Raw genomic sequence first — 25,699 nt, 5'->3', positions numbered from 1 at the left:
GAGACTACCGCCCATATCCTTAATCTAGTCCCTACCAAAAAGGCTTCCAAAACACCTCATGAGATGTGGACAGGGAAGGTTTCGTCATTAGTCCACATCAAAGTTTGGGGTTGCGAGGCTTTCGTGAGACGCGAGACTTATGAAAAGCTTGAACCTCGGAGTGAGCGATGTATTTTCATACCCACAGAAGTCCTTTGGATATCTCTTCTATCGACCGAGTGACAATGTTGTCTTCGTTGCGAGGAGAGAGTCTTTTGCGAGAGAGAACTCATATACCAAGAGGGCAGTGGGAGGAAAATTGACTTTGAAGAGCTTCAAGAGTTAAGCGAGGAAGGAACCCCAAACACTAGCACTTAACCCAAGGAGGAAAATCCGGTTGAACCAATTGACGAGTCCGTACCTTTGAGGTGTTCCGGTAGAGTTAGTGTTCCACCTGTGTTATATGGTTTTCATATAATAGCTGAAGGTGATACATTTATCAGTGATAGCATACTGGTAAATCTGGATGAACCTAACAACTTCAAGGAAGCCATGGCAGGCCCCGAATCTAGAAAATGGAAAGAGGCTATGGACAGCGAGATTCAGTCCATGTATGACAATCAAGTTTGGAGCTTGGATGACAATATACCGGGTCGTAAGACAGTCGGCTGCAAATGGATCTTCAAGAAGAAAACCGACATGGATGGGAAAGTACACACATATAAGTCGCGACCGGTTGTGAAGGGATTTACTCAAACTCATGGAGTTGACTATGATGAGACCTTCTCATCAGTAGCGAAAATTAAATCTATAAGGGTTATGCTAGCCATAGCTGCATTTCATGACTATGAAATATGGAAAATAGATGTCAAAACCTCTTTCCTTAATGGAAAGTTGGCTGAAGATGTTTACATGAGTCAGCCAGAGGGTTGTTGTGACAACCCAAGTTGTCCCGTTACATTTCCCTGTTACCGTTAACGGAATATTCCACTGTATAAAAGTTCCATTAATTAGAGGGCGTCAATTTAATAAACATTCCATTTGGTTACATTTAACATGCCGTTAAGTCGTGATAAAAGGAAATAAAAACACAGGACACACATTTCCATTTATTTGGAAAATGTTAAGTTTTATTATTACGACCATTAAATCGGGTGCGACCAAAAGCCCCGTTTAACGGCAGTATTGGGTAAAATTCCACTGAGCCCCGACTATGAACCCTATATAAGGCTGAGTGGAGTCCATTGGAGACTTTTTACACACTCTCTCTATACTCTCTCTCTAGACCCGTTTTCGCCCCGAATCCGCAACCAAACGCTTCCAAATTGTAAGTCCGCTTACCCTAGCTTGTTCTAAACATTACTAGTTGTAGTTATAGCCCAAAAACCATCCAAGAAGGCATGGGATAAGGAGTTTACGGCCCATGAACACTCTAGGGCCGTAAACCCCTAAAATGGTGCCAAACATGCCTTTAAACTTGCCCTTAAGCTTGGAAACTAATTAGGGATCTAGCCTAGGAGTGTTTAAACATCAAAACACAAAGATTGAGGGCATAAAAGAGAGTTTATGGCCCAAGCACATGCTTAGGCCGTAAACCCCTCTAAACCATGTCAAAATGCCCCAAAAACACTCCCAAACCACCCTTAGGCTTCATACATAATTTAGGGACTTAGTATTTGGGGTTTGGATCAATTAAACACATCAAAATGAAGGATAAAAAGGAGTTTACGGCCCAGGTCTATACCAAGGCCGTAAACACCCCAAATCATGCCCAAAGTATGGTTTTGCTTCCCCAAATGGCCTTAGACATTTACCATAAAATACTAGGAAGGATTTAAGGGCTTAAACACAAGAAATGGAGGGACTAAAAGGAGTTTACAGCCCAAGCAAGCATCTAGGCTGTAAACTCCCCAAAACACATCCAAATGATAGTTTTACTCCCCCAAAATAGCATCACACTCCATTAGAAATTGCTAGAAAGGTAATAGGGGCTTGAAACTTCACAAAACTCTAAGGGTGAGAGTTTACGGCCATAAACTCCCTTAGGAGTGTCCCTAGGCCGTAAACTCCAAATTAATGCCCTTAGAAGCCTCAAAACCACTCATGCCTTTTATGAAAAGTACTTAGAATAATTCCATGAGCAAGCTAGAAGACTTAAACACCATAGAACCCATCACCATGAGTTTACGACCGTAAACTCATGGTGAGTAGTCCCTGGGCCGTAAACTATGTAATAAGGGATTACTCTTGGATAGTAAGCTCCATTCCTTAGTCACACACACCCTTAAACGTTACCCGGGACACCCAAACACTTAACCAAAGTGTTTTCCGCTCCTGTGAGCGCGTATATTTGATTAATTAGTATTAAATATACTAATTGTATGTGAACATATGTTATCATATGTTAAATAGGTCATTGTGTGTGTTCAAGTCCTTGCGTGACACCGAACGCCCAAACGGCACCTTCGTCGGACCTACTTACACCAGGTGAGTTCATACCCCTGAATGAACCTTTTAAATGTTTTTACAAGTTTTATAGGGGGGAATACAAGTTAAACATGCCGGTTATCATATCAATCACATGTGATTGATAACCCGCATGCACAAGATTTTACCATTGTACACTGTTTTACCGAGTAGGACACTATAATGGTTTTCCATTGTTTCAAAACTCTTACTTATACTGTTTTAAGTAGATTCATTCTAAACTGGTTTATGAAAGATTTTCTAAGGTTTTCAAACATATTTTACAAAAGAATACAATTTGTGAATTTCTCTGGAAATATAAAGGTTTTTCATCAAAGATTCCCTTTCTCGACGTATACTTTACTTGTTAAATATTGCTGCTTCGCTTATGCTTATTTTATACTCCTACTCTGTAACGCTTTCACTTATACTTGAATTCACTTATACCTGATGGACGCTTATACTTATTCACACTCTTACTTAGTGATACGATTCTACTTCACTTATACTTGATATCGCCTTTACTTCACTTATACTTGATACGCTCTTACTTCACTTATTGTCGTCTCTACTTCGTGATACCCATATACTTATTCGACACTCTTACTTCACTTGCGACCACTCCTACTTCACTTGTTAGACACTCCTACTTCACTTGCGATCGCCCTTACTTCACTTGTTAGACACTCCTACTTCACGAGAATCACTTTTACTTGATACCCACTCAAGCGTAGTTAGGTGTATCTCTGTGCTTGTATAGATGCATATAAATAATGGTTGGAGGACTTAGGAAGGCGTGTCCGCCCTATTTCCTTTTCTTCGTTGAGATGTGGTCTGGTGGGATCGGATGTCCATCCAAAGGTCGTTTGATTCATTAGTTATATATTATGTACACAAGCATGGACATACGGGTTTTCTTCAGTCAATTCAGTTAAGAGTCTCTACCTCTAGGTCAACACTTACATTAGAAACCCACTACCCACTATTTGGAAGTCATTACCCACTAATTGGGATGCATCTTCGGGACACGGTTTTCTCCGTCGTCTAGTTGGTAACCAGAGTCTCCTGTAGGGAGAGCGGACATTGTGTGTATAGATCTATACGGGATTGACACCCCCGCACCTTGACTGCTAGCTACAGTCCACGGCTCACCAAGCCAAGGGTTGACAAATGTCACATTATATAGACTCTTGTAGGGCGTCTGGTACTCTAGTGTCAGTTAGTATGGTTACGAGTATCCCGGGTTACCTTATAATTCATGGATTTAAGGTAACGGTATTTCGCTAGTTATTTACACTGTATGCTAGTAACCCATTTTCAGAGTCACACTGTTTTAGACCTTGTTAGACGTATCTTTCATTTGATGTTGTCTGGGGTCTGTATCCACTGTATTCACTGTGTTCGCTGCGTTCACTGTTTTAGACCTTACTAGTTGTACCTTTCATTTGGTACCTTCTGGGGTCTGTGTCTCCACTTGTTAGACTGAACCAGGGGTGTCGTTCGTTTGATACTTTCCTGGAGTCTATGGTTCCTTGCCTTAGTCAGCAGTCCTCACTGCTGAGGCATATGATATTCCCTGATGTCGTTTGCTTTCCTCAATAATCAAATTCAGTATTTTGATAATGATAGCAACTTAGGGAAAACTACTTTTTACCACACATCACTGACCAGTCTTGGTAGAAGGCTGCTATTATTAAAGAAAATATAGGATTTTCTGGAAAGGACTCTAATACACTGAAATCTCTTAAACTACTACTTTCATTAAAGTTATTTGAATGAAAATGTCACTAAATGCTTATGAACTCACCAACATTTGTAAAAATGCTGATACTCGCTTTTCAAATAACTTGTATTCTCAGGTCAGCATTAGACAGATACATCCCAGGAGCAGTTGACGAAGATAGCTTATTACCTTGCTGTACTTATTATATTTTTCTGTATTACTTTGATGTATTGTAATGTAACCATGTAAAAATTATTACTATTAATGCAATGTTTTGTTGTACTTCGATTACTATATGCATGTGTTGTGATACTTGACATGACGTCATCCACCCCAGAATGTTTCCGCCGTTCCGGTTTTGGGGTGTGACAGTTGCCAATGCAAAGTACCATAATAGAGTGTGTAAGGTTGAAAAATCCATCTATGGATTAAAACAAGCATCTCACAGATGGAATCTTTGTTTTGATGAGAAAGTCAAAGATTTTGGATTTCAAGAAGCGATGATGAGTCCTCTGTATATGCCAAAGCTAGTAGGAGTATATTGAGCTTTCTGGTATTGTATGTAGATGACATACTGCTAATAGGAACTACATCCCAACCTTGCAGGAGGTTAAGTCCTGGCTTGGGAAGTGGTTCGCTATGAAGGACCTTGGGGAAGCTGCTTACATCCTAGGGATAAGGATATTGAGAAACATGAGTAAAAGACTAATAGGACTTAGTCAAAGTACCTACTTGGACAAGGTGTTGAAGCGTTTCAGCATGGAGAACTCCAAGAAAGGTGACTTACCTATCCAAGGCAATGCCAAACTGAGTAAGACTCAGAGTCCGAGTATAGAGGATGAGATAGCAGAGATGAGTCAAATACCATATGCTTCCACAGTTGGCTCAATCATGTATGTTATGACTTATACTCGCCCTGATGTGGCCTTTGCTTTGAGCATGGTCAGCAGATATCAAGGGAATCGTTGTAAAGCTCATTGGACTATAGTTAAGAACATTCTTAAGTACCTGCAGAGGACTAAGGACTGGGTCCTTACCCTCGGTGGGAGTGATGACTTGACAGTGACAGGGTATAGTGATGCCAGCTTTCAAACCGACAGAGATAATTTCCGCTCTCATTCGGGCTGGGTGTTTACCCTGATTGGAGGAGCAGTAACATGGAAAAGTTCCAAGCATAAGACTGTAGCTGATTCAACGTGTGAATCAGAGTACATAGAAGCAAGCGAAGCATCGAAGGAGGCGATATGGTTGAAAAACTTCATCAGAGACCTTGGATTCATATCATCTATAAAGGAGCCTGTGGAGATTTTCTGTGATAATGAAGGGGTGGTTGCCTTAATCAAGGAATCGAGAGATCATGGTAGATCCATACATATTAACAGAAAGTACCTCTTCATAAGACATTAAGTAGAAGAAGGACACCTCGTGGTGAAGTGGATATCGTCAGAGGACAACCCAACAGATCTCCTTATGAAGGCACTGACTAGGGTTAAGCACTTGCAGTATGCAAGAGGCATTGGGCTAACAGACGATATTAGTTTTAGTGTTTAGAAAAATAGAAACTTGTAATAGCTACATTGTAATTAACATTTGATGATCAAATAAAAGGAGTTTTATTTATAAGTAAAGTTACTGTCTTATGTTAATTATTTACTATTGTTTCACTTTGCATGTTTTGACTTCCAAAATAATAAGATTATTCAAACAATCCACAGTCGGTCATACCTTGGAAGTAGGTAATGAGACTAGACTGTCATGAGTTGGCTTGTAGATTGTCTAATGCGTTAGACATAGCAAAAGTTTGCTACACCATTTATGAGTACTCCTGAAATAAGATTTGAGTATTGGATTCAACCCGCGCTCACCTGGATTACTTCATGAAATTTATCATGAGTAATTGTGAGACGATAATATCATATAATCTTCAAACCAAGATATATGAGTTTTTGACTATGAGTTGGCTGTGCATTGATGGCATGAAAACGCATCAGTAACTTGATATTATAAAACGTGTCGTTGTGCATGATTTGATGAGTAGTTAGTACAAGCATATGATGTCAAAGTTTATCTGTTCCTTTTATCCTAAGAGGATTAAAAGCGATATCTTGGGCCCCTCGATGATTCTGTTTTGACTATGTGTCGGGCCCGGTCAGAACTAAATTGATGTGTTCAGTTATGTTCTATGTCAGACGTATCAGAAATCGGGAAACAAATTGCAAGAAATAAGTATGACTATGTTCCATGTATTTGTCTGCATAAATATCATAAGAACAGAGGAATATATGATCTCTTATCTAAAGGAAGCGTCACCGACTGCGTCAGAGTTCGACATTGGCTTTTGAGAGCTACAATTGCTAATCGGATTTTTGAGGTTGCATTGGCAGTTATAGTTATTAGACGTATCCAAGTGGGAGAGTAGTGGATTAGGTGTCTAAGCCCATAACTATAATTAGGATGTGCTTGACCCGATAGTAGCATGGTCCTTTTGGGTTGCCTTCACCAGTGCAATTTGATAGGATGGACTTTTGAGAAAAAGGTTATTTATGATTTATTAATATATTACAAGTATAATGTATTAATATGAAATAATATTATTTAATTAGTATTAATCAAGAATTAATTTTGTGATCAAAAGAAACTAATTAAATATATGGGGATTGATTGTGTAAATCAATGATTCTTATAGTGTGGGCTAATGATCCATGGTTATTTAGGATGGGCTAAACCAATGAAATAGTCCATGGAGGTTTAACTCATGGAGCCTAAGTAATATGAAAGATCATTAAGGTTTACAAGGTGTAACCCTAGCATTTGCCACACTATAAAAGCACACCCCTAGAACCAAAGTCGGTTACACCATCATTCTAAGAAGCTTACTATTGATTTTGTGCTAAGTAACTTATTCTCTCAAGCCTCCTCTTGTATTTGTTGTTTGCGACACATTAGAGGCATCACACTTGAGGTGATCAAGCTTTCAAAGGTCAAGAACTACAAGTCCTTCTAAGAGGTAAGTTATCTAACTAATTGTATTGCTCAATTCTCAATTTGTATGATAGTTAGGATGTATGCTTTGGAAAATTGAAAATATGCATGTATAATTAGAGAAAACATAGATCCAAAGCATCTAGGGTTGTATGTGCACCATATGAGTGTTATAGTGCTTAAAACCCAACAAGAGAGAGAGAGAGAGAGAGAGAGAGAGAGAGAGAGAGAGAGAGAGAAAGAGATAGATGTAGATCAGAGGTTGTCTAGCGAAGAAGGCGCCATCAGAGGGAGGCAACATCAACATTGGAAGATGCTAACTCGAAAAGTGATCCTGAGAAGAAGAGGCAAGTTGATAAGAGGTGTGATTTAAGGAGGAGACTGAAGGCTCGGAGGCAGGGACCATCCGAGGAGGAACTATGGTTTGGTGTTAGTGGTTGTATTATTATTGAAGAGGAGAAAGAAGAAAGGAAAAAAAAATATTAAGCATAACAAAGACGCCTCTAACGACTATTAGAAAAGGTCATCGGAGGTGAGGACGATGGTTGTGGGTTGTGGTTAATAGTAGCGTTTTTAATCTAAAGTTGTGATATCATGTTATTTTATATATTGCTTTGATATCTTATAATAAATTTTTAACCTCATACAAATAATTAAATAGAAATACTACATGGGCTCTTGGCCTAACCTAAACTGTAATTAGGGGTGAGAATCGGTTAGGTACTTAGGTTTATGGGTTTTTCAGTTTAGTCGAATCGGTTTCCTCATTTTGAATTTTTTTTGGTCTAATTCAAAAACCGAACGAAATTGAATTGAAATTCTCTAAAGCAAATCGAAAACCGAATGCTAATTTGGTTTGGTTCGGTTTGAAAACCGAGGAAACCAAATATTAAATTTTTAAAAAAAATAGTATTGCACTTTTTCAAACATAAATTAAAATGTTTTTAAAATAGAAACTTAAAGTTACAAACAAAAAAATATAAAGTTTCATACAAAAAGATACAAAGAATAAATGGGCTAAAATGATTTTTACTTTATAATTAATATTTTTATTAAATATAAAATATAAAATATGTTTTTTAATTAATTAATTCATGAAATTCATTTTTTTTTTCAGTTCAGTGTGGCTTAAACTTCATGAGACCGAAACTCGAACCAAAAACCAAATTCATAATTCGTTTGGTCTCCGACCAAACCAAAAACCGAATTTGAATATAGATTGGTCTGAAATCGATTTCGATTCAATTTGGTTTTCGAATTTTTCAGTTCTGAACCAAATAATTCACACCCCTAATGGTAATGAGTATTAGTCTAACCATAATCACTAACGGTTAATGGTTAATCACATAAATAATCTTCGATTTACCTTCGTCTCCCCCAAAAAATTAATTAAAACCTGAACAAAGAAGAAATTATTCAATATACTCTTTAACATAGCAAAATATGTTATGCATGGTCAGGCTACCAACTAAAACATCCACATGCAAGTTGGTTATTTTGCAACATTATATGTGTTGGCAATTATTCAGGATCAGTGTGTCATACATGATCAAACTACCATAAAGAACTTACAAGGATATTGGTCATTTCATAACAAAGTATGATATAGGTAAAACTTTGGCCCAATAGAGACAAGTAATACAACAATAATTGAGGTGTTTAATGTGTGGGTAAATCTATATATGTATGAGTAATCGTCTTTATGCGTACATAAAATAAGTGTTATCATGTGTTGGTTCATATACTTAGAGATAGATTTTTACTCACAGATACATTATTTGTGGATATAGATAATAAGTTATACCTACATAGGCATGCGTGATTAAAAATAATGTATATGTCTAGGTAGAAGTATAACTTGTTTGGAAGATGGTCTTGGGCTTTGACATGTATGCTTAGTTGTCAAGTGGCTTTCTCATTTAAGACCGTCAAATTCACCCACAACACATTCACTCTGGAAAAATATTGTTATCTCAGCATCACATAATCTTTACTAAGGAATCTTGTTTCTAGTAATATTCCACACCACATACCTAGGAAATACCTTCCACTCCATCCCACCACTTTTACCTATAAAATTTATGTGTGTGTGTGTGTGAGAGAGAGAGAGAGAGAGAGAGAGAAAGAGGGAGGGAGGGAGACCTGAAGAGACATATCCACTCCACACCGCAACGATGGCCCTATTCACAAGCTCACGTGGACATATCTTTTTAGCGTTTTTTCTAATATGGTATAAAAGAAATAATTTCCCCTTTTTCGAGGTCTATTTGGTATCTCACAAAGCTTTTGATCCCAACAACATTTATTTCAAATAACTAAACCCAATTAAACCCTTTTAAAATGACTCTTGCACACTCTAGTTTTAGTTTCGTTTGCTATACACTGCAAGACAAAATTATTCTAGGGTTATTTTTATTGATGAGAGAATAAATAGTGTTGGAGATTAGACTATTGATACAACAAATTAGTATGTGTCTAGTAGAAACACAAAATAAAATCAAATTTCAAAGCCACACCAACAATTTAAAAGGGACTAGTTTCTTAATTCATTATAAATATGATGACTTTATTAGAAATTAGAAAAGTTAAAAGGCTTATTATATAATTAATACACGGTTAGATAATTACTATATATTAACTAATAATTCCTTAATATTCAGTTACTACTTTTGAAATTCAAAAACAAAAATGGAACTAAAAAAAGAGATAAAGGCCTTTGACTCTTAAATGATTGAATCTTCTCATGAGTTTCACTATTTCTATACTCTGTTGAAAACACACATAATTGTTTGTTTTGCTTTTGTGCTCAAGAAAGCAAGAAGGGAGATCTTGTTAGTTTGTTCGATTATGTTTTTATAATGCTCCATTTAATGATCTATCATATTCCAACAAATATTAATATCAATGTCTTTCGCGAGCATATCCCATTCCACCCATTTCCAACTTTTTGGGTGGGGATACCAACTTCACCTCAATGCAGTACAAGTGCACGTCAAATGCAGTACAACAAAATGATATTCCTACTGATAACCCCGTCAAATGCAAAGGCAATAATCACCGAAAATCAAAATCAATCACGAATGATAAGAATCCGAAATAAATATAATAATAAGTTACAAGCAAAAAAAAAATGAAAAAAACTACATAAACACCCGTAATACACACATGTTCGTACGTACGTACTAACCTACTTCTTAAACATCATTTTTTTTTTCGGTCTCCACGACGTCCTTTCCTTTCTATGTCCGCAAAGATGAAAACACAGATGAACTCAAAAAAGCTGCGTGGAAATGGAATGAATTTTCAAATTAATTTTTATATTATATGTGAACGCCATCTATAGTTTTAACTCTAGTTTATACATAATATAATAGAATTATCATTTCTAAAAATAAAATATTAAACATAACACAAACTCACTAAAACTCACATTTGATTATGATTGAAAACATATTTTTTATGAATAAAAGTGTATCCGATTATACCTTATATTAAAAATAAGATAAATGAAAATTAGAAAATGTAAGGAATCACATTATATTAAAAAAAAAAAAAAAAAAAAAAAAAACCTTCAATGTTTATATAGTTTCTTCTTAAATTAAATAAAATTTGCATACCTAAAATTGATGTAAAATAAGCTAATCGGCTCCGTGTGTCTGTCTGTCTGACTATTTGTCTGAATGTCCTCGTTTGGCCTTGCGACGTGAATGGCTTGGCTTGGTATTTCTAATCGGCTTTTTAGCTTTTCCACTACATTAAATTTTCAAAGTAAAAAAAAAATTATTCTATAATTCAAATAAAAATTCAAAATTAGCAGACAAATTAAATATTATAAACACTTACAAAAACATTGCTGATAAAAATCTGAACAAAATGATCACTGGAAGTGCCAATATAGCCGATGCCTGGAAGATAAAACATAATATTAATTCATCATTTCTCTTCTACTCTTCTCAATTTATTTCTAAGATTAAATTACATTTTTGGTCCCTGCGTATATCTGGTTTTTGCAAGTTTGGTCCCGAAACGTTTTCTCTTGCAATTTTGGTTTCTTATCTGAGGTTCTTGTAACTTTCTTGGTCCTTGTTACAAGTAAATGACTATTTTTGGTCCTTGAGTATACCCGAATTTTGCAATTTTGGTCCTAAATTATATTCATTTTACTTGGAATAGGGACCAAAAACATGACAAGAACCCCAAATAAGGACCAAAATCGCAATAAAAGAAGTTTTGGGACAAGAATTGAAAAAAATATCTATACTCAGGGACCATAAATATAATTTTACTCTTTATGTAATGGACTCATTGGGAACATGGCTTAATATTATTGCAGACTATATATGAGTGTTTCTTTTTTACTTAACACCAACACAAAATGGAAAAAAAAAATAATAAATAAGAGAGAGAGAGAGAGAGAGAGAGAGAGAGAGAGAGAGAGAGAGAGAGAGAGAGACATACAGCAAACCATATAAATTCCTTAGTTGCAAGAGATTTTGTAATTTCATGCTTTTTCAGTGATTCTTCAACAGTGCCTTGAACCTTCACATATAAACATAATTTTTTTACAGGGTTAAACATAATAATAAATTCTGGCAGAATTATAATTGTGAATTTCAATCAAATATTCCAAAAAAAAAAAAGTTTAAAATAGTACCTGATTATGGTATACAGTTGCAGATTCAAGAAAGTTGGCATAAACCTTCACTGCCTCATTTGTGTAAGGCCTCATTGTTTCCCGTGCTATATCAAGGTGAGGCTTTGTTGCAAGGGCAATTTGGTCAACATATGGCTTGCAAAACTTCTTTGCAACCTGCCCTTATACAAATTTCACATCTTTAGTGACATGACAAGTTATACTATGTTTGATATGCATTAGACCAATGGGACAAAAGTTGAATTTTAGGTGCAAAAGACGATAATACCCTCATCATTGAAAATAAAAGATATACCTGAAAATGAGGGTGAACAGTTTCCTTTATTTTGATGACATGAGGAATTACAACCTCTTTTGATTGACTATAAACCTCTTTGGTCTTTTTGGTCAATAATTGCACATGTGGTTCAACAGTAGTTATCACCATCACCCATTGTTCCTTTGCAGCAGGGATCCACTTCTGCATAATTAATTAATTTCTTAATATTAAAAATTTTAAATAAATAATCTAAATGTTTTGAATTGAAGTGAATTAGAAGTTGTAAGCATTTGAAAAAGGAGGCTTTAAAAATTTTACTCATTTGACTTGTTGGATTGTTGGAGGTAAACATTAAGTTAAAATCCACCAATTTTAGGTAAAAAGGTAGAATTGTCATTTGATAAAAATGGAGAATTTTTCTTACGGTTTTGATTGTTTCTACATGAGGTTCAGCCCACTTTTCAGCTTGTCCCTTCTTCTCCAAAGCCTGCCATAGTGAAAAAAAAAATTGTTTTTTTTTTTCATGAAGATGAAAAAAATAGGTTAAAAAAATGAATAACAATAACATGATTTGAAGTTAAATATACAAAGAATAATGAGACACAAAAAAGGGGATATAATATTTATATATATTATATAATAATTACCTTCAGTGAAAGAGTGTCAAGAGCAGGTTTTCCATGCTTATTCCAATTAGCCTCAGCATACAACTGATAATTAATGATTTAAAAATAAAAAAAAAAAATTCAAAAATATGTTTTTTTTTTTTTACATATTTGTGGAAAATTTTAAAAGGGAAGTACCTGACTTGAAGCCAAATGAGCTGCAAGCCAATGTGGTAGCCATGAAGAATGAGCCTGAATATGAAGCAAAGGTTATTGAGAGCAAAAAGGTAAATATGAATAGAATATGTTCCTTAAAAAGGAAATGTTGTAATGATAACAACATAATCACATTCTTTACTAATAATAGAAATATATATAACATTTCTTTATATATAGTTGCAATGTACTTTGATACTATAATCAAATACATATTGTTAAATTTTTTGGGTTTTACCTTTGTCAATTCACTGATTTTCACTGCTGCTTCATTTTTAGTCTTCATAAGTTCCTCCTATATATATATGATTATAGATGTAAATATAAAAATATAAAATACATCATATTCATATCTTCATATTTATGCCAAAAAACACATGAGCATACCTCAGCAACTTTAAGGGCACGTTCAGTTTTTATAAGCTTTGTCTTTTGTTCTTCAATAGTTTGTTGAAGCTGAAGCAAAAAAATAAATAAAAGATTATAGAAAAAGACAATAGACTTTAGCTTACTTCATCATTGATATTAGGACTTTTTTGGTCAAAGGATTGTGAAAGGCAAAATCGAGTAAGAAATGATGTAAAGAAACAGCAATGATTTGTCATTTAGTAAAGTAATATATTTATGTTAAGGATGTCATTATACTTCCAATTCTTTGGTATTGAAGACACTCAGATGACTTAGAAGGGTATTTCAGTCATTTATACAAATGGAATTGAATTCTAATTCTGGTCTACTGATAATGCATAAGAAACACAATAACAGAAAATCTTACTTCTTGAAGCTTTGGATTTATATCAAGCATCTTCTGCTCCAATTCTTTTGATCTAGTTTCCAAAGCTTCTCTTAACTTGGTTTTGAGATCCAATTCAAACTGCAGTTTCTCCACCTGTAATAAGGAATAAACACCTATAAACTACCATGGAATGCAGATTATGACATGATTTGATAAAATTTAATTCATTGTATATATTATATACCTGCTTCTCCAACTCCTGGGATCGTGTATGAGCTTTTTCAATCTGCTCCTTAGCATCTGAAGAGCCTTTAACCTAATCAAACACAAGAACAGAAACGATTTTATCATTCTGAAAGCATGTATTCATGGATGAAACAAAATCGAACTGAAATTGGTCGTATATTAGTAGTAGGCCTACCTTAAGAGAAGCCACTTCACTTCGCAAAGAAGTAATGCTATCTGTCTTCTCATTAATCGTATGTTCTTTCTCTGCGATTGCCTTTTCTTTCCCAGCAATGATCTCGTCTTTGCTTTTTAATTCTTCAGTCTTCTTGTGAACAAGTGATTCTACAACAGAGCATTTTAAGGTAAATCAAACGAATTAACCAGGTATCGTAATCTGATCCAATCCAAGATTACTCACCAAACAAATTTTACTCGATAGCTTTCCATTAATTCCAACACTAAGAAGTAAATTACGATAATTCAGAAGAGGGAAAGGTAGAAGACAAACCAAGTGATTGGATCTTTGAGGTGAGCTTATCCAATTCGATCCGAAATGCATGAGAATCATCGGATCCGACTGACACACCATCAACGACGTCATCGGCTCTAATCTGAGTGAGAATTAGGGCAAAAAGGAATGGAAATAGGAGGGCATGGAGCTTGGAGATCGCCATGGATACGATCTAGACCCAGACCCAGAAGCAAAGGACGTAGAAAATCAATAGATTTGGGGTTTTTTTGGTTGGAGAATCCGTCGACAATAAATGGGTAGTTGGGAATTTCACGTGGAGGCAAGTGAAGGAATGAAAATGAAATCAGCGATGCTTTGTTGACTGAATCTATATAATGGTTTGGTGATGGTGAATGTTGAATGTTGAAAACGTGGCCTGGTGGGGGGTAGTAGTAAACTAGTAATTAAACATTTGGTGTTGGATTGGATCCTTGGGATTTGAATATGGCTTTGTTGATTTTGTGTTTGTATGTAACTGAAGCTCGACGTTTACTTATCCACCATTGATGAACCTTTTTTGGTTGGTTGAAAACAAGAACATCAAATCTTAACATAAAATGGAATAAGGTAAAAATGTCATTTGATTTCTATGGTAATTTTTTATTTTTTGAATCCGCAATTAAAAATATATAAAATTAAAAGTCAGTGTGGAGCTGGACAAAAATACAAAGAGTTTGTAATCATAAATATAAAGACAAACAAATATATATGTACACACCATGCTAAACAAAGCACCAAAAGGAACTAACAATAAACGCAATCGAATTTGTATGACATTTGAAAACATTAGGTCCTAAGGGAAATACACCAACAACTAGGGATGTTACTCGGGTCGAAACCGGACCGAGTCGACCTGAGCCCGAATAACTCAAAAACCGAATAAGAGTAATTACATGAACCGAAAACCGAACCGATCAACAAATACGGGTTTGGTTCGGTTATTACCCAAATAACCTGAATAACATGTACAAGATAATTAAAGACGTAATAAGATTCTGTCACAACCCGAAATTTTTATTGGATTAGGTCAGACACATCAACTTAAGGTCAAACTTATAGGCTTCTAGACCGAGTATACGTAAGGGTTGCGTGTTAAGAAGTGAACCACGTAAGAACCAAGAGCCTAGAACAACATTTGAGCCATAAAACCTCAACAAGTGAGGTTTACAGCCAAGGACCATGTTCACGGCCGTGAACCCCTCTTAGGCCGTGAACTCATGGTATATAGATGAGTTTTTGCCACTTTTCCTTCACTTCTTCTTCTCTTGGCCGCAATAACTCCATTCTCTCTCAAGTATCATAGTTCAAGAACACCATCTTTCACTCTTAAACACCCCCTTTCCTTTGCTACTCCATAGAAGCTTACTAGGAACTTCAAACACCCACCAAAACACCAAGATCTTCAAGAGTTCTTCATCTTTTGGGCCGTGTTCATCAAGTGGACCATGAACCCTTCATGTGTTCATCAATTTTGGTCGTGAACTCCATTGGGTCGTGAACCATTCAAGCCCAGCCGTGAACCATCCTTCCTTTGGGCCGTGAACACCCTATTAGCCTCCTATATTGCTTTCTAGCACTCTTTTGGTGAGTTATTCTTGCATCCTAGGTTGTTTCCCAATCACCTTTGTAGTTAGGTTCACTAATTTCTTGCCTATATGTATCAGTATATGTCATTTAGGACTCGTTTGTGCCTCGGGACTTAATTCGTGGAACTTATCATCCTTATTCGAATCTTCAGTGAATCACCCACATAAGTGAGTTCATACCCCTATAATCAATCTTTTAAATGTTTTTAAATGCTTTTAAAGGGGGGATACAAGTTGAACACAATAGTATTGTGTTAATTATTTACCTGTGATAGCCATCACATTAAAGAAATTCTTATGCTTTTATAAGTTAGTAAATCAATTTAAAAACTCTTTTACAAGGTGTTAGTTTGTTGTTTATAAAACTCCGTTTCTAAAAGTACATGCTTAACTCAGTAGATGATTGAATCTTTACTACAAGTCAGTAACAATTCAAACAATCATACTAGTAAACTATAATAAGTATAGTTTAGATGATTACTACTTACTATTTCTAGAACAATGAAACTTACATGAATCAGTTCTTAGACGATTCAGTTCATACACGAGTCAGTTAATACATACTATAACAAGAACAGAAAGGAACATACAATAACAAGAACAAGATAACAATAATGTGAAACCACTACTTCATGGCATAGCAATATACTTGTTATGTCGCGTTTTGTAACCAGAGTCTCCTTGAGGGAGAGCGGACATTGTGTGTATAGATCAATATGGGACTGACAATCCAACATCCCAACTATTCGTTACTGTTTGGCCGGTAAGCCAAGGGGTGACAAATGTCACATCAGTTTCGACGCCAGTAGGTAGTTAGTGCTTCAGTAGTTACTTTATACAACATTACTGTACACTTTCATTTTCCCATTACATTTATATAGTGATGTTCTCACATTGAGTAATGTAATCTACTTCCTAGTAACATGAACATTCAGTAGAAGGGGGCCTATAATGTTACACTTTATGATTCCTTGGTTGATACATTAGGTATATATATTAGTAGGTTCCGACAGGCAGTAGGATGTGTGCTTTCCGCTTCATTTCCTGTTCCTTGTTTGGTTGTGGGCTTAGAGTAGATTCACACAGTCTACTATCTATTCGATCTTAGCTATATATATATATATATATATATATATATATATATATATATATATATATATATATATATATATATATATATATATCCTGTGTACACCAAGTAATCATAGGGTGTATCAAGTATGGGTAAAGTCATAACATACAAATTCAGTACACCACTTCCTAGTACAAGAACATACTTTTTGGATAAATCATTAAGTAAGTGAAACTAGAAACTTATCTATAAAAGGTTTGATTTGCATTATTAAACCAATATAACTTAGAGGACCTTTAGTGGTTAATTCTGTAATACCTTAGTTTATACATCAGGGTTATATATAATTAATATCCGACAGGCAGTTGGATGTGTGTTTTCCGCCTTACTTCCTGTTCCTTGTTTGGTTGTGGGCTTAGGACAGATTCACAAATTTAACTGTCTGTTCGATATGAGATTATATATAAATAGTATAAACTAATTGATTATAGAAGGAACTATTGTGGTTACCATTTTACTAAAGGAAATATATGATTTTCTTAAGGAATGTTTTCTCAAATACAAAAGAACTATTACAGTTAACTTCGTAAGTACCAAATGAATACGTCCGGGTTGTATACAATGAAGATCTAACAAACAATGGGATGTGCGACTTCTGCTTCATTTCCTGTTCCTTGTTTGGTTGTGGGCTTAGGGTAGATTCACAGAATCGATTGTCTGTTTACTCTAATTTGTATATAGCTTGTATCCATTTAGTACTCATAGAAGGAATTGTAGAGTCATTTTTACTTATCTTTCATCACATCAGAAAATATAAGATTTTCTGGAGGAACAAGCGAACTTTTCAAAAGAACTTATAGTTTACTTTCATAACTAAAATACTTATGAACTTAGCAGCTTAAATGTTGACCTACTCTTTCAAAATAACTTGTATTCTCAGGAAACTAGTAGACAAGTATGTGCATTGGGATTCCGAAGATGGAGTATATTAGCTTCATGTCTTGGTTTGTTATTTACTTTTGGAGTCAATCTTTTTTGAATCATATAGTGTAAACACTTTAATATTAATGCAATGGTTGTTTGTTACTTCAATTACTATGATGCATGTGTTGTGATACTACATATGACATCCTCCGCCCCCAAACGTTTCTGCCGTTCCGGTTTGGGGGTGTGACAGATTGGTATCAGAGCATTGTTTATAGTGAACTAAGTATATCAACCTATAAAAGATATACAACTATAAATGAAATGGGGCTGAATTGCTCTGACTAAAAGTATATTTTAAAAATATAACAATATTTTATAAAAGTATACATACCTGCATATATAAATAAATATTGGAACAAGTATCATAAGAAGAACAAAACAAAAGTATTTAAAAGTTGGACACTACGGTCAAACCTGGACAGTCATGTAATCATATATGGGATCAATATAGCCTGATCAAATATATTTATTTGAGATATGACCAACATGTGTTTGGGAGTGATGTGGTGTTACAACGGACTTAAAACTTACCTTACTCTTTACACAAAGGATTTCTAGACCAGAACATAAAAGTTAAAATACTATAGGAGTATTTTATGATACTATAAGATAACAACAAGTTTAAAACTTACCAAGTTCATTACAATAAAATATTGTAGGAGTATTTTTGGCACTATAAATAACTTATGTGATAATTTGAAGACCTTTCTGGTAGGTCTATAATTCCGGAGTGTATACTCCCAAAGTTTTATATAACTGAGATTTTATAGACTTAGAATTGGTGATCTATGCTCTACTTCCCGTTCCTTTTTTAATTTGGTTGTGGTTTTAGAGTAGGATCACTTATTTGAAGGTCTATTTAATCTTAAATTATATACAACTTGTGTACACTGCGTAATTATTGGAGGACCCGGTAAGGATCACCCCATAATGTTTCAATTAATCTCATAGATTCTTTAGACACTTCCATTCTCGCACGACAAACCCAGATAGATGTAACCACTCCATCATAGCAGTCAGCAGAGGAGTCGTGGAGGAACAAGTATGGGTTCATGAAGAGTTTTTCCAAGAAGGGATCAACCAAAAACATCCTATGCGCCACACTAATAAATAATAACCTTAAATGACTTTGTGAGCTAGTGAATACACTACTCACACTATGTTTTAGAACTATTTCTTTTTCATACAGCCAGTAACAGATATTCAATTCACAGAAATTCATTTGAGGATAGCCACTTCTAATTCATAAAGTTTATTTTATATAGACTCCCATTATGAATTGTTTTTCAGAACCCTATGAAAGTCAGAACCAGATACACTCAGAACTAGGATAACTTAGTCTATCAGCTTTCGACTTATAATCACTGCTATAGAGTTATTTCCATCTCATATTTGTATTCTTTTTAGCAAAACATGTCGCGCGATAGACCTGTAAGGCGTGTAGTCAATAGCACAACAGAGAATCCACCACCACAATACGACCCTGCTGCTTTCCAAGTAGCGGTAACCCTGCAACAACGGCTGCCATATCTTAGATCCGCGCAAGTAGTACCATTGGATCTGGTAGCGGTACCCACCTATCTAACCCCGGAGTTACCCACGGACATCCACGTGAGTATTCTTATAAGGACTTCATGAACTACAAACCCAAAACCTTTAATGGGAAATGGGGGAGTCATTGCTTTAATGCGACGGTTCGAGAAAACAAATTTGGTTTTCGAAATTCGTTTGTGCCCAAAAGGGAGCAAAGTGAAGTTTGCTACCTGCACCTTCTCCGACAGAGCCCTAACATGGTGGAATAGCCATGTTAAGTCACTGACCCTATCAGTGGCTAACTCGATGGGTTGGGAGAACCTGAAAGAGATGATGTTGGAAAAATATTACCCTAGGAGTGAAATTCAAAATCTGGAGCAAGAACTATGGGAGCATACCATGGTCGGCTCAGACATAGTAGCCTACACTGACAGGTTTAGCGACCTGGCAACGATATGCCCGGGATGGTTGCCCCGAAGAGTAAGAAGATATAAAAGTACATTTGGGGCTTGACTTCCCCGATTCAGGGGGGATGTACTGTCTTCTAACCCAACTAACTTCGATAACGGCAAATGTAACGCCCACAGATCCGGGCTAGTCAATTTAGAGATAATAGGGGTCGAAAACGACTTTTCAACAAAAGATTATTTAAAATAAATAATCTTAACCAAGTTTTAGAATATGTCTCAAGGGTTCAGTACATATAAAGAACACTGAAATCCGAGTTATAACGAAGAAGTTATGGCGCGTCGAAGTTTTTCGGCAAAACCGGCACGACACTGGGAGACGTAAATAGTGAATTTAAGATAGAGGACTTTTTAGCCTTAGTGATCTAAACAAGATTTGTAATATACATTAAACTGAGAACATACAAAAAAAGAACGCCCAAATCTGACTTCATACACTACTAGAAAAAAGGCCTTTTACGACGCTCATTGCGCGTCGTAAAACGCTCAGACGACGCGCAAATGCGTGTCAAGGAAGGCCCTGTCATAAAGAGAGACGACGCGCATTTACGACGCGCGGTTATGACACGCAATGCGTATCAAGGAAGGTCCTGTCATAAAGGAAGACGACACGCATTTGCGTGTCGTAACCTTACGACGCGCGTGTTTATGACACGCAATGCGTATCAAGGAAGCCCCTGTCAAGAAACGCCATGTCATAAATAAAGATGACACACATTTTTGCGTATCATAATTTTAAATGTTTAAAAAAAATATTATTTATAGATTTACTAATTTTTCATATTAAATAATACATTAGAAATCTCATAATAATAAATAAAATACCATAAATAACAAAGATAATTCATTTCACTAATATGTCAAATACAAATAATTATTCCAATAGTGAGTAAATGTTATAAAAAAATGAACTGATTTATATACAATTGCATTATCTAGCTTACTATGTGCCAACAACTTCTATCTTTTTCCTTCTCTGCATAAACTTCATTAGCAGCATCCTAAAGAACTTCTATCTTTTTCATCAGCAACATCCTCAAAAACTTCTATCTTTTTCCTTCTCTGCATAAACTTCTATCTCACACTCAATGTAGTTTTAAACATCAGGTTTAAAAAATCAACTTTAAGGTTGCCTTGTTAAAGAGAATGACTAGAATAGATTTCCCTTTTTCACAAGGCATGTGCTTGCTTGCACATATATATGGAATTATTCTAACAAAAAAAAACTGTTCATGTCAACTACTCCAAGGACTATTACGTAATTTAACATGAAGAATTTTGTCCAGATGAAAGGATTGACTTTAAACTTTATAAAAATCATTTAACAGAACTTACCTGACCATGAAGCGTGTTGATCCAGGATCTCCTTGCCTTCCTGCTCTGCCACGAAGCTTTGTAAAGCAAGAAATAAATTAAAAAAGTGAGTCTGAAAGTATATGCTAAATTTATGTAAAACCTTAAAACACAATACTGATGCAAAGTTACCTGATTATCAATTCTTCGGGACTCATGCAAAGATGTCCCAATGACATGGAGACCACCAAGTCGTTTGACTTCCAATCCTTCATGAAAGCAATGAATCTCACAGTCCTTTAGAACCGATAAATAGGCAATTGAAATGCAAGGACCAAGAGGGTACATCTCTGCCTGTTCTTCCACAAGCCTTTGCAGTTCATCTAAACCCACTGACTGGCTCATTTCAATTGACTCTGAAATTATAGATTTTGCCTTCTCATATGTCCAACTCTTGTTCTCACTTTTGCCCATGTATTTAGCTGCGTTATTTACCCAAAACCATATACCATTCACATTAACGTTAGGGCCAAATGAAAGAATAGCTACCTATTTCTAATTACCAGCATCCTACTCTCAGTTTTTTTTCGTATCAAGACATTGTACTGAAAACAATAATCAAGTCGCCATGTTACATACATGGTTAACCCAAAATCCTATCTATTTTCATTGATAAATCCTACAAAAAGTAGACAACAAACCTTTGGTCGTGCATTGAGGACATTGTGGGGAATCTTGCTAGCCCTCAGCAAAGCAGACAGATATTCTGAGTTCTCGACACTGCACCAATAAATAAATAAATAAAGATAAGAAAATATCTTCACACTTGGTTGCATGCATAAAGATGCAGAATGAATACCACAAAATCACAAGTGAAGAATGAATTTCATTAAAGTAGTAGTACCTAGTGGTCCCCACTAAAACAGGACGACCAACTCTGAACATGCTTTCAACTTCTGCACGAACATATTCCCATCCACGAGCATTCTATTTGCAAAACAATTAGAAGCACTGTTAAAGATGATAAAAGGGTAGAATGGTTATTGAACAAAATAATAATTTCTTACTGCAAAAGCTTGGATAGGTAAATCATGACGAATATTTGCCATATTTGTGGGAACTTCAATAACAGGCATCTGGAACATTTTCAAGAACTCCTTTTCCTGTAAATATTAACAATGCATCATAAGTCGAGAAAGATATCCTGTAGTTGATTCAGCTCGAGAACAATATGTAATTCGAGGATAAATGAAATAAATAACAACGTACTTTCATATATCTGTTTACAATAGAATCCTACTTTCATCCTTTTCATATTACAACAATGGATTTGAAAAATCTAAACAATAATAGCAATGTCTTTCAAAATGAACAGCACTTTTCACGGCTATAATTTGATAGAATTTTTAAAGTACAACATCCTAAAAAGAAAAAAAAAAATGAAAGTATACAGCTATAACCATAAGTGGTATAGTTTTCAAAGTACAGTGCCTTATGAAAGATATCTTTTTTAAAGAGTATGCTAGTATGGTAGAAAGCAATGAAAGCAAGATGCTATAACACACAAATAGATGAAAACAAGTAGTTATTGTTACTTGTTATATTTTTAGCCCATATAGAAAGTGAATACTTACTTCAGTTTTTGCAGTTCCTGTCATCCCTGAAAGCTTTGGATAAAGCTTAAACATTGATTGGTATGTGATTTGTGCCACTACAACTGAATCAGCCTGCAAAGCCCAAGAGGAATACAAGGTAATAGCTTTAAACAAGAGTTGTCAAAAAGAATGATGATGTGGCAGGCAATCGCAATATATACCTAGATTGGTAACCCTTCTTTTGCCTCCACAGGCAGGTGAATCCCCTCTGACCATCGTCTTTTTTCTTCCACTCTCCCCGTCAACTTCAAATGAACATTAATTTACAGCAATATAACTAGTTTTTTCTCCTAAAATAAAAATACGATGTTTTTAATACCTCGTTTATTATAAGAGCTTTCCCATTTTTAACAATGTACTGGACATCTTGGCGATAAAACTCCCATTTTTAACAATCTGCAGCTCCTCCAGCCATTGTGCCCAACATATACAGATTAATTTCAATGATTTTTTTTCACAGATTGAGATACTGCAAAAAAAAAAAATAATAAATAAAAAAATAAAAAAATAAAATTAAACGAGTGTTTTTGAAGACTATTTAATGCTTTCAAATCATGTTGCTTTCGATTCATAATTAATTATTAATCAAGTAAAGATATATTATAATTTAGAAGGAGAAATGCATACATATATAGCCTCCCATGCTAGCTCGGGAATCTGCAGCAACCATCACACCTTCCTTAAAAATAAAAGCCAAAGTTGTTGTTCCCTTTGCTGGTTTTACCATTTGGATAGAATTCTTCTAAAATCCATCAAACTGAAGCAAAGGATTTGATGTAGTGTTTTAGCAATATATACATTCACTTAATATCTAGCAGAAAGGAAAAGAGAAAAAGGCAAGAATTGTAAAGAAACTCACATATGATGTAACTGGTAGGTCAAATGAAGGGGCATCAGAAAGCAGGTCGTCACTTCCTCCATAGAGTGGTGCACTTGTGCAGTTTAATCATATGCAAAATAAATCACATACGATAATAATTACCTTTGATGAGCTGCAATACATCTTATACTCCAAACCATTCACCACATGTATGCCTTCCATGACAGCTGATATAGCAGAAGATTCCTCAATACCTGAGAATTGGCATTTATTTCTGCATGTAATTAGGAAACAAATTAAATATGAACATAAATAGATACTTATTTACTCAATGTCATAAGAAGTATTAATATTTATTAGTTATTACCTCTGCAACATAATACCAGAATCCTTTTTTCCAGGCACAACAGAAAGAAAACCATTGTGAAGATAAGTTGAAAAATTATGATCCACAGAAACCGCAACCACATCAGTCTTTGCATTCCCAACATCCATCAGTTGAATGGTTAAACAACATGGGCCAGATGACTGCAAAAAAATAAGGAAAAATAAATAAATAAACCAGAGTTCTTACAGGATACAGAGACTGCTACATATGATTATACAGTAATAATTTATGTTTATTGTTATTGCTATTGTTACTCTACCTTCACTGTTTTTGTTTTTGTTAATGTTATTATTCCTGTTACCTAAGTGTTAATGTTATTGTTTGACTGCTTTCTGCAACCATAGTTATCAGATTTGTGAGCAAAAATAAAGATAAATAAGCTTACCTACCATTAAGCCAGGATAAGAGTTTAGGGCATCAATGGAAGATGTCTCCTGGATTTTATTACCTCCTGGACACACACCATAAATTTTCAATAACTTGGAATTGTTCAAGTAATATAATATAATCCCAAAAAAATACAATTAACTACCAATAAGTAGGCAATGCAAATTTTGGAAAGGCATATCAGGTTCATCTGTAGCTGAGGGGTACCAAATACACTCTATGTTATTCTTATTTAATTGAAGTTGCTCCAAACTGAATACAATTTCAAGTAAAGGATAAAGCTTTCACAAAATATTATAATATTAACCTTGAGTAAGTCATTGTTTAGGGTTAAAAGCGAATCCAGAGTGCCAACATGAAGATTTGGGATATTAAACTGCAAAATTACTCAAATTGAATAAGATACTTAGTAAAATTGAACGAAATTGATAGCGATGATTGTTATACCCTATAGAGAGGAGTGTCAAATGAGTTTTTGGAGATGGATTCTTGTAAGCGACTCCACAAAGAAGATGTAGAACTCTGAACGGGAAGAGAAGTCTTCGTGTTAGGGGGAAAATTAACGAGATTCCCAATTGCTGCTCAAAATTCTTAAGATCGACAACGGAGATTCCCGATTGTTAAATTGAATTATGGTTTGCAACAGAGAATCAAAAGGGGGAAAATTAATGAAATCTATCCTCCAAATAGAAATCGACGAATTCATGAGATAGATTGATTTCATTTTGAAAACATCCATGATTTCGTTTTGAAAACATCCATGAAGTCAAATTTAGAAGCAGTAATAAGCGATTCAGATTCGCTTTCTATTCAAACATGTTCAATTTTTTTGTAGGATACGGTCCCAATTTTTACATAGGAACCACCAAATCCTTCAAAACTAGAAAAAAAAGTATGTGAAGAAACGAACAATAAATTGATTACCTGGATCTCTGACACAAAAGTTTCAAAGGTGATGACAATCGGGAAGCTAATGGAGCAAAGTTATGGTTCTTCGTCTGTGTGTTTTTCTATTTATCTATGGGGAATCAAAAACAAACGAGAATCATGATTTGAATTCCTAATATTGAGACTTGAGACTATAATACTGAATTAGGGCTTTTTCTGAAAATTTCAACATCGAGTGGAAGATATGGTGGTTCCAGTGGGTAG

The 25,699-nt window shown here is 35.1% G+C and overlaps 2 protein-coding genes and 1 long non-coding RNA gene across 4 annotated transcripts; all 3 read right to left on the bottom strand.

Annotated features, from left to right (window-relative positions):
• Positions 1–10,201: 10,201 nt before the first annotated feature.
• On the bottom strand, positions 10,202–14,786 carry LOC111879184 (uncharacterized). The gene is made up of 15 exons (XM_023875662.3): positions 14,357–14,786; positions 14,042–14,190; positions 13,865–13,936; positions 13,660–13,773; positions 13,272–13,340; positions 13,123–13,179; positions 12,867–12,920; positions 12,711–12,773; positions 12,488–12,550; positions 12,100–12,264; positions 11,805–11,960; positions 11,609–11,689; positions 10,994–11,055; positions 10,768–10,900; positions 10,202–10,430 (listed from the first exon to the last, which is right to left on the bottom strand). The coding sequence occupies exons 1-14, from the start codon at positions 14,520–14,522 to the stop codon at positions 10,819–10,821; spliced, it is 1,353 nt and encodes a 450-aa protein (XP_023731430.1). The 5' UTR covers positions 14,523–14,786; the 3' UTR covers positions 10,202–10,430; positions 10,768–10,818.
• Positions 14,787–21,244: 6,458 nt separating this feature from the next.
• LOC128126238 (protein translocase subunit SECA2, chloroplastic-like) lies at positions 21,245–21,807 on the bottom strand. The gene is made up of 2 exons (XM_052763999.1): positions 21,490–21,807; positions 21,245–21,395 (listed from the first exon to the last, which is right to left on the bottom strand). Exons 1-2 carry the CDS (start codon positions 21,769–21,771, stop codon positions 21,336–21,338), a joined length of 342 nt encoding a protein of 113 aa, XP_052619959.1. The 5' UTR covers positions 21,772–21,807; the 3' UTR covers positions 21,245–21,335.
• Positions 21,808–22,272: 465 nt separating this feature from the next.
• LOC111879187 (uncharacterized) lies at positions 22,273–23,417 on the bottom strand. 2 transcript variants are annotated; one of them, XR_008224006.1, is made up of 4 exons: positions 23,272–23,409; positions 22,932–23,197; positions 22,365–22,460; positions 22,273–22,284 (listed from the first exon to the last, which is right to left on the bottom strand). It is a non-coding gene; the product is annotated as an uncharacterized LOC111879187 (long non-coding RNA). The 2 variants fall into 2 exon arrangements; XR_008224005.1 differs by having other exon boundaries at positions 22,932–23,417.
• Positions 23,418–25,699: the final 2,282 nt, after the last annotated feature.

The sequence above is a fragment of the Lactuca sativa genome, chromosome 5, assembly GCF_002870075.4.
Source record: "Lactuca sativa cultivar Salinas chromosome 5, Lsat_Salinas_v11, whole genome shotgun sequence".
NCBI lineage: Eukaryota > Viridiplantae > Streptophyta > Magnoliopsida > Asterales > Asteraceae > Lactuca > Lactuca sativa.
The sequence above is the reverse complement of the archived record's forward strand: the minus strand, read 5'-3'. Positions and strand labels throughout refer to the sequence as shown.

Coding starts and splice junctions, on each gene's coding strand:
- LOC128126238 (XM_052763999.1), bottom strand. CDS start 21,771: ATGGGCAAAAGTGAGAACAAGAGTTGGACATATGAGAAGGCAAAATCT. Junction 21,396..21,489: donor CCCGAAGAATTGATAATCAG/GTAACTTTGCAT, acceptor TGCTTTACAAAG/CTTCGTGGCAGAGCAGGAAG.
- LOC111879184 (XM_023875662.3), bottom strand. CDS start 14,522: ATGGCGATCTCCAAGCTCCATGCCCTCCTATTTCCATTCCTTTTTGCC. Junction 14,191..14,356: donor CTCAAAGATCCAATCACTTG/GTTTGTCTTCTA, acceptor GCTCTGTTGTAG/AATCACTTGTTCACAAGAAG. Junction 11,690..11,804: donor CAACTGTATACCATAATCAG/GTACTATTTTAA, acceptor TTATATGTGAAG/GTTCAAGGCACTGTTGAAGA.